At 37.7% G+C, this 9562-nt stretch overlaps 1 protein-coding gene across 2 annotated transcripts in view; it reads left to right on the top strand.

Moving 5' to 3' along the window:
- Positions 1–4696: 4696 nt before the first annotated feature.
- The window catches only part of LOC129415910 (inositol polyphosphate-5-phosphatase A), a 130129-nt gene continuing 125263 nt past the window's right edge, over positions 4697–9562 (top strand). Inside the window, exon 1 of one of the 2 annotated variants that reach the window (XM_055170102.2) lies at positions 4697–5119. In XM_055170102.2, the coding sequence (XP_055026077.1) occupies positions 5045–5119 (75 nt within the window). In that variant the 5' untranslated portion in view covers positions 4697–5044. The remainder of the gene's footprint in view (positions 5120–9562) is intronic. The other variant, XM_055170101.2, reaches the window with a different exon arrangement.

Here is a 9562-nt window from a genome sequence, read left to right as displayed (position 1 = left end):
CCTGTAGATTTACAAAGTGATATTATTGGGATGTCTCATGAGAGCAGAAATAGGACAGAATCCACCACGCTTGGACCTGGAGGAATATCAGAAATATGTCAGAGATTTATGGCTCATCTAAAGAACAGAGACGACCAAATTAAAATCACGTGTGAGGTTAATTGAAGCCCCTGGTGTCGAGAGAGATGGAGAGAGAGATTTTTTATGCTATTTAACACATAATGTGTTGTTTTGTGTTAATTTTGTGTTAAAATAAATTAAAGTGGCAACACAAGTTGTTTTAAAATGAATAATTCCAACAATAACGACATCATATTTATTTAACAAATCATGTCTTCTTCCTTCACTTTCATATTTTTTGCCCTCTTTTTAACAGTGGCGGCCGGTGACTTCTTTTTTCAGGGGCGCTTAATGTCACAACATGTATGTAGCCCGTCGTGTGTGTTGTTTGCAATTTTGCGTCAAGTGAACCTATGTGCATCACGTGATTTGCCAAAATAAGTGCCTGCTGCAAACGCGTCTAAAGGGTTTATAATAAAAAAGAGACGGTCGTGTTTGCCAGATACTCACATAATCTCATGCGTAATCAGAGTTTAATGTTAAGTGAGTGTCTTGTGTGTATTTTCTGAACGTGAGCGTCTCTTTTATCATAAACGGTTTTGATGCGTGTGCAGCAGGCACGTATTTCGACAGGACACGTGATGCACGTGGTTCACATGATGCAATAAACACAAGCCACACACATGACACCCTGAACACTTATTTTGAATGAGGTGTCATGAGCCGCCACACTGCTTTTACAAATACAGATTTCTTCACATGTAAGATGTGTAACAGTTCTTTAAAGGGCACCAATTATCCAATTCACATTTTTACATATTCTTTGGTGTGTGAGTGTGTAAAACCCCAAGGTAAACAATGACATGAGATATTTTCTCTAACATAAATCTCTTTTCTTGAACTATTACAAACACACAAATTGTAGGCAACAGTTTACTTCCTGGTCCTGTTGACGTAGACACGGTGGTCATTATCATTACTCCGCCCACTTCTGACTCATAGCCTGTATGTCGTCTATGTTTTCGTATTTAAAGACTTTACTACTGACTAAACAATGATTCAAACGCTAGTTTTGTGTGGTGTAGAGTAGCGCTTGTTGTTTGTTATTTCTACGATCACACATGGTTTTAATGTTTTAATATCCTTACCTTAACAATCTGTTACGTTCTGCTCAAACCGCGCTGGTAAAGTTGATCCATCAGCTTGGTCATCTGCATTTTCTGGGTCAGATTTGGCTTGTATTGATAATGTAGTAAAGACAATATTATATCCTGTCAGCATTGCATTGTGAGCTGAAACGGTAAGGAGCGTCACATTTCCGGCTGACATCAGAGGTATTCAGGCCAATCACAATGTACAGATTAGCTAGCCAATCAGAGGACACTGTGCTTTTCAGAATGATGACAAAATCAACGCATTACAGGAAGGCAACAGTAATGTACAGTATGTTGAAAATAATGAAGCATAAACCACACAAACACATTGTATTACACCTAATACATCAAGTAACGTTTTTTGGCAACGAAAAAGGTGCTCTTTAACTGCGTCCTTGCATGTGCTGCAGGTTTTCTGTCTATCTAATACAGTTTTTCACTTTAATAACAGTTTCTGTGTGAAGCTATTGTTCAGAGATGCAAGCCAAAGCATTAAATGATTTATTTCAATAGCAAGACAGCATTAATCTCATACAATCCTTCAGAGATAAAGTGTTGGGTGTATTTTCATGTAGTTTAGAAGGAAGCACAACACAAACACGCGTGTCTCAAATGAAACCAAACGTCCCACGTTACTCAAAATCTGACTCAGAATTGTAAGTGAAACTCAGTTTATTATGGCTTCAGAAGGCCTGAATCAGATGTTTATTCAGAGCAGCGCAGAAAACGCCGGCCTCTGATTTCCAGGTTGGTCTATTTTTGCTGGGTTAAATTTGATCAGTTCAGGGAGAGAGGTGAAAGGTCACATTTTTACTCTGCCCGAGTGGAATTCCTTCATCAGTTCTTCCATTACTCCAGCATTGAGAGGAGGAGTTTGAGAGAAGTCTCTTTCTCTCTCTCTCTCTCTCTCTCTCTCTCTCTCTCTCTCTCTATTCGTCTCTTTCTCTCTCTCTCTCGTTCTGTATTTTCACACACACTCAGTTGTACTAAAATAAACTCCCCCCTCCCATCCCGTTGTGTGTTTCTCTCTGGGATATCCTGCTTGGAGCAGCAGTGTAGTATTTGTGATGTATGGAAGACATTACCTGGGAATGTTATCAGTGTGTACACAGAGAGACACAGCCCTTCAAACACACACACTGAAGTTTAAGCTACATTTCACATTTGTACTTTAGCTTCTTTCACCTATACTGACCTTGTTTTTGGCTACTACACTTCATTTAAATGTAATGATTTTTAATCTTATTTGTAATCTTGTTGATTAAAAACATTTAGGATTATGTCATTGCTGTTTTTTTAGATTTTTCTTCCCCATTTTTTTCACCTGACAGAACATTACTGTTACATTGATAATAAACAGATCAAAAGAGCTCACGAACGGGCTTAAGTTCAAAGCCACTGTATTCATTTGAATGTCATTGAGTCTGCGCCTTGTTTTCTTCATATTTAAATGTATTTCTGCTTTTACCAGTTTTACCAAAAACCATCAAATATAACACCAACCGTCTGTACAGTTAAGCTTTTGAATATATATATTTATATGTAGATGTTTCAGGTTTGCTGACATGTTTTACAGTGTTAATTTATCAAGACTTTCTGGACTTACAGTCAGCAATTTCTAGTAAATAAATACTTTAGAGCTGAACACAAATAAAACTAAAAGATTTGAATTCACTCCAGGAATTTCCATTAGATTTCCCAAGTCATTACACAGTTATACAATATTTCCAGGTTTTCCATGACCACGTTCAAACATCCGTGGAGGAATTAAAGTGAATATATTAAGTGTCAACAGTTATATAGCCACACCAGTGTACACACACACACACACACACACACACACACACACACACACACACACACACACACACACACACACACACACACACACACACACACACACACACACACACACACACACACACACACACACACACACACACACACACACAAATGCATTTTATAGTGTACAAACTGTATATTCTATTCCCCTAACCTACCCCATTCCCTAACCCCAACCATCACAGAAAACTTTCTGCTACTTCACATTTTCAAGAAACATCATTTTGTTTGATTTATAAGCTTGTTTCCTCATGGGGACATCAAAATGTCCCCACAAGGTCACAAAAACACTGTGCTGCCAGTCACAGCTGTGGTAAAGACTGTTGCACTGTGATAATCTCATTTCCCTCATCAGAATGTCATTGAATCACATGACAGGTTTAGCATCTTCTGCAGTGATCACCACATCATAATATTTCCAGAATTAACTTAAGTTTAGTCACATCACTGTCAATACAATGCAAAGACTCAAAGGACATAAACATAACCTGAACACTTCTCCTCTAGGATTACATATGATTATATCTGACATATCACACACACCTGGATTGTATTCACTGAGATTAATCTTAATAAAATATGTTTAGATTAAACTAGACTGTTCATATGCAAAAACTTATGTGCTCCGTTAGACTATTCTTTCAAAATTGGTGCAAACCTAGAGACAATTATATTTTTTCTTTATTATTGAGACAATTAGTAATAAAGACTTGCCAGCTGCATGTGAGCCTCACTGGTTCTCCTGATTTTGCCAAGTGGATGATGTCCTCAGGAAAACATTATGTTGACCCTGGGACAACATTTCAATCAACCAATCAGATTTCAGAATTAAGTTTACAGTTTGTTTTAAGTTTAAGCTTACAACTAGGATTAGCTGTTTCTAGACCATTGTTTTTCACTTATCATGTCCCTCTGATTTTAGGGTTTGGTTATGGTTAGGGTTGGGGTTTGGGTTGGGTTTAGGTTTTATTTAGAAAAATGTTGTCCTGGGGTCAACACAATATGTTGCCCTGAGGACATCAACCACTTGGCAAAATCAGTTCGAGCTAAATCACTATGATCACTGACATGTGTTGTGTGTCATAAATCTAAATATTTGAATACTAAACCTCTCTTTCTTGTTTTTATGACATCAATCAAAAAAGCCCTAAAAACTAAAAGCCATCTGTAATTTCTTTCCTTTTTTGATGCCCTATAATTCTATTTATGATCAACACATCATTTATAGCTTTCTCCTTGGTTGTTCTGTTTTGTATCTTTTTTTTGTTATTATTGTTGGGGTTGTTTTCTTGTTGTTGTTATCATTTTTCATTATTTGTTACCTGTACATTGTTTAGAGCAACACATGTGTTGTGTTGTGTTGTGTTGTATGTCATAAAGTTCTGCACGCCGATTTAAAGGGAAACTCCTTCAGACTCATCAGTGCCATATACATAACACGGCAAATAGTCTATGTTGAGTCTTTATAAAATCATTTCAGGGAAAGAATATGAAAAGAAAAATTAAGTTGCCATAAATTTATTTCTGACAGAAAAGGAGACGCGCAGCTGCTCTTTTTACGTCACTATGGCCGTGAAAACGCGCAGCTCTTAAAGAAGCAGCACACATCGCGCGTTGCCCTTTTAAGAACCGCGTTTTCCCATTGGCTGCGTGACGTCACGGCAGTGTGGGACCCACTCCGGCGGCGGCGCGTCCTCCCTAAACAAACCCGAGCGATGCGTGCACAGGCGAGTAGACACGCGTCGCGTTGAAACGAGCCAGAGACCGCCGCGTGCCTCGGATTAACGTTTCTCGATCATGACCGAGACGGAGTGACGCCGCGAGCACCGACCGCGCACTGGATGCACTCGAGCATGCGCTCGCCCAGCTGATCGCGACGCGAAGCCGCAGCGTTGGACGCGACGAGCCCTCATACTTGACTCTGAAACAGCGTTCAGTCCTCAGACGACTGAAATAATCAAACTCGCGCTGATCTGCAGTCAGTAACGATGGCGGGAAAGCTGACAGGATCGGGCGCGGGGATTCTGCTCGTCACCGCCAACGTGGGCTCTTTATTTGAAGATGTGAGTGGAAGCTCTGCTTTATTTCTGCTCTAATAATCTCACAGTGATTTACTTCATATGCATCATCAGTGAGCTCTGAAGCTTCATTACAAACCATTGAGTGTCTCCAAAGTTCTTCATGATGTTGATAAACACGCGCTTCACTTTGAGTTTGGGTTCATCAGTGATGATGGGTTGTTGTGATGATAACAGGTAAAGGTTTGAAGATGCTCGTCCTCGGGTCCATCAGTTAATGACTGACTGAGGTTTGTCTTGATACAACGTAAAACAAGACTGTTAGTAGATCAGTTTGTTTCATGGGTTATTTGTTTCTTTATTGTCAGAGTTGTGTTTTGCAAAAATCGTGTAAAAGCTGTCATAAAGTAATGCGTGAGTGCAGTTTATTTACATTTACATTGATGTATTTGGCAGACATTTCAATCCAAAATATTTAATCAGTCGAACCCATGACATTTACAGTACTATCACAAAACTGTAAAACATTTCTGGAGAAATGACAGCACTGACAGCTGTCTGCCAGTAACTTACTGTAGATACAACTATAAAATAAATAACAGCCTCATGCAAAGCATTCTGGGAACGAGAAATCCTCATGAACCTTTTTGGTTTTTACTTCAGATTTTAGTTTCCAGAATGCTTTGCATGGGGCTGTTATTTATTTTATAGTTTTATTCTGTTAATGTTTAATGTTTATTTATCTTCAAACAAACTGTTACCAGTAAATAACATCAATGTAAATCTACAGTAAATTACTGGCAAACAGCTGAATAACTACAGCACATTTTTACAGTGAAGTTTTACCAGCGGAGCTACAGAAACACTGACTGTACAGTATGTCTCACACGTTTGTGTTTCACTGTGTAATAAATGACTTCAAATCAAAGTCTAATAGTTACAAACTCACAGAAATCAATTAGTGCAAGAAACTTTATTGACCAGAGCAATGTTTTAGATAAAATCATGATTAAGAATCACATTCATGAAATGATCCTTTGTGCAGTTGTGACTGTGATCGTTGCAATCTAGTTATATTTACAGTAAGTGCTTTATCTTCTGTATCGCATCAATGAGATCTTGTTTCAGAATCTGGTGATGGTTTGATTCAGTTTGTTTAAGCCTAATGTGAACACGGCAATCGTGCTTGGATCCGCACCATGCTCTGTGACGGGCTAAAAGAGGTGGTCTTGGCTTAATGGCAAATAAACTGCTTGTTTTGAGAAAGTAATCCGACCAAACAGATCAATAACACAGGCTGAATATGATGGGTCATTGCATTCAAGCAGCAGTTTGTTTTGCAAATACAGTGTGACAAACATTACAGACAAACTGTCTAAAATATAAAAATGGTGTTCAGTGAGCGTCTTAAAGAGATGAGCTTTAATGGCTCAGTGAAACAGTGCTGAGATCAAAATGATGACATAATGTAAGAAGAGCTACAAACAAACAAACAAACCCACAGCTGTTATCTGAAAGATGTCAACTATGAGAGGGATCGCGGTAAACCTACACAAGTACATTTTGACCAATGAGAGGACACTTTAATATCACCTTACATTTATTAACAAATTTTGGTCCATTTAAAAAAGTTGCCATGAGAAACCCAAAAGAAAATTTAACAATTTATACCAATTTTAATGGTCTAAAAAGTAGCATAAATTCCTTTAATCTCAGTCTGGACCCTGTGGTTTACTAAAAACCTCAATTGAAGCAGTTATTGTTATTTCAATCTATGTAAATCATTATGTAAAGTTGTGGTAGATCAGGACTGAAGATAAATAGAGGATTCAACAAATGGTTTCCTCTAAATTGTAGTAACATGTGAGGCTTGGTGTGAAGTGGTGCCATAAAACCGGTTTAAAAGTTAGTAGTGCCAAAAAAAGACAGCGAGTTTACGTCTTGTTAGGTGTAACAGTATTTGTAAGTTAAGACGGATGAGTTAATGTGGTTTTTCTTGAGGTTTATGTCTTTAGTTCAGAAAGAAAGAGCGCTTTATTTTCTTCTGGATGACCCTTGTGCTGTTCTCGTGTATGTGAAGAGAAACTTTATAAATAGTTTTCCTGTCATGTCTGTTTTATGAATATCACTGTTTATACATTGCTTGGGTCACGAGTGTGTATGGCCAAAACCAGCGCACCACTTATAGAGTCTTGAAAGCACCATTAAACCTAAATATGTAACATGTTCAGACGTCTCGGCCCTGAATGGGCCTTTTGTGCCGCGCATGCCACAAATGCAAAGGTTTTCCAAATTATTTGAATGAAGTGAAGGAGGCTTTTGTCAACAGTCACAAGATGTTTTAAGCTGAACAGCTTTTGCCTTTTTTAGAAAGTACTAGTTAAGTTTGTCTACTGTAGTAATTTTCCTCCAGCACTCCTGATGAGATGTTATTAGAGGGTTTTTGGGAAAGTGAGAGAGACATTAAAATCTGCCGGATGTAATAGTGGAGCGATATCTTTCCACACTCTTCAGGAAATATAAATGACTTTCCTTTATGGAAATCAGGCGTTCAGGTGAACCACACAGGTGCCAAGATTACACCCATGAGTGGGGTTTTAATATCTGATGGGCAAACTGGTGTGTGTGTGTGTGTGTGTGTGTGTATGAGATGAAATTGAGCATGCATAAACTGATGTACTGTTGCTGCAGTAGAGGATCATGGGAAACTGAACTTGAGTAAATATTCTGAGATGTGTTCAACTTTGAGATGAACACGAGCTTCACTTCTCACACTCCAGGAAAGGATATGTTCATTTTTTACACATTGTTTTGTGTTATTTTTTGTTCAAATAAATTAAAGGGACAACACAAGATGTGTTGTTCCAATAATAATAACACAAAGATGTGTCTAGTTAAAGATTAGATTTGTTGTCCTTAAATAGATTGTTATTTTAACACATGCATTTTAAGAGTGTAGGGCTGCAAGATTATGACAATATTACATAATTGTCGATAATTCACCTTGATATTGTAATTGTGATTTGCATTTCAAAGTTTTGAAATGTTTTATAACTTTCTGTGAAGCAGCTGCATGGTAAATTCAAAACATCCGAAAGGAAAAAAACTCCCGCACACTATCATATACTTGCAATTTGAAAAAAAATTATTCACAACAACGTTTCGGTCTCACGACCTTCATCAGGTATACCAAAAAATCCAAAATTAAATAATACAATGTATAGGGCTGGGTATTGGCAAGGGCCTCCCTATACGATACATGGGCCATGATACGATACGCAGCTCTTTGAAAGCTGCAGGTGTTTTTACATTTTCTGCCATTTTCTCACTCCCTCTAACTTCTGAGACATTGGCCGAATGGCCGTATATGGCAGTCAACTGGACAGTGACAACTACATCAGCGGCTGAGGAGATAATTTTAAAATATCGATAATGTTGACCGAAATACCAATACACTATCGATACAGCTAACTATCACGATAGTTAGCTGTATCGATATTTTTGCACAGCCCTAACAATGTACATAATTATGAGAGTTATGTTGTTAGTAAAAAAATCCTAAATTAATGGCTAAAGGACACGTGAACTTATCAATTTTAAGTAAGCAATAAGGTACGAGAGGCTGTGCTGTATCGTGAATAAGTAACGGCTGAAGGGCCTCAAGTACCTTATTGCTTTTATAAAACGGTTACCACACAATATTAAAGTAAAAAAATATTAGTGCAACTTTAATAAAGTTAAACCAATAAAAAGCATTCCTTTTGCTAGAAAAATAGTCCCTGACCAAGAACAAAAATGTGTTCCAATGTGTAATATGCATGAAAGCTCAAATAAAAAGAACAAACCGATACGTGTGGTTGTTAGGGCGCGGTGATGAACAGAATCGTTGGGTGAAGTGGTCATAACCATGTTTTGAAGAAAGCATACCTATTGACCAATCAGAATCAAGGAATGGAACTAACCGTTTTATAAAATCTCTGATTCACCACTGTATTTGATTCCCAAACATACTACCGAAACACACAGAAATGAGCACAAATGGACTGCTGTATGTGAGGCTTTTGGCGATTATGTTATTGTTTCAACCGTAATTGTAATCCCGGTTAGTTTTCCAATGAATTATGCAGCCCTAACTTCTCTGTATAATGCTTTCACAGTGCATTGATTTCAGAAAGTTGTCATACAATTGCCAGTGTGTGTGACACATTATTTGTGTACTCACCAAAACATGTCCTGCGTGAGGTTTTTTATCCTTCTAGATTCTCCATCCAGATGTATCAATAACTTTTTACTTAAAATGTTGGTAAAACGTAACCTGGCGGTTTGTGAACTGAATGATGTGTATGATGCTTGTGTTCGTATGCTGTGGGGAGTGAAAGGTTGGATCAACTTAAAAAAGCTTTAATTGGTAGCACTTAAAAAAATTAAGTTTATTAAACTTAAATGTTTCACCTAAAGTGAAACTAAACTACCAATTGAAGTAATTTT

This window comes from Misgurnus anguillicaudatus, chromosome 11, assembly GCF_027580225.2.
Source record: "Misgurnus anguillicaudatus chromosome 11, ASM2758022v2, whole genome shotgun sequence".
Classification (NCBI taxonomy): Eukaryota; Metazoa; Chordata; class Actinopteri; order Cypriniformes; family Cobitidae; genus Misgurnus; species Misgurnus anguillicaudatus.
This window is presented reverse-complemented; position numbering and strand designations above follow the sequence as displayed.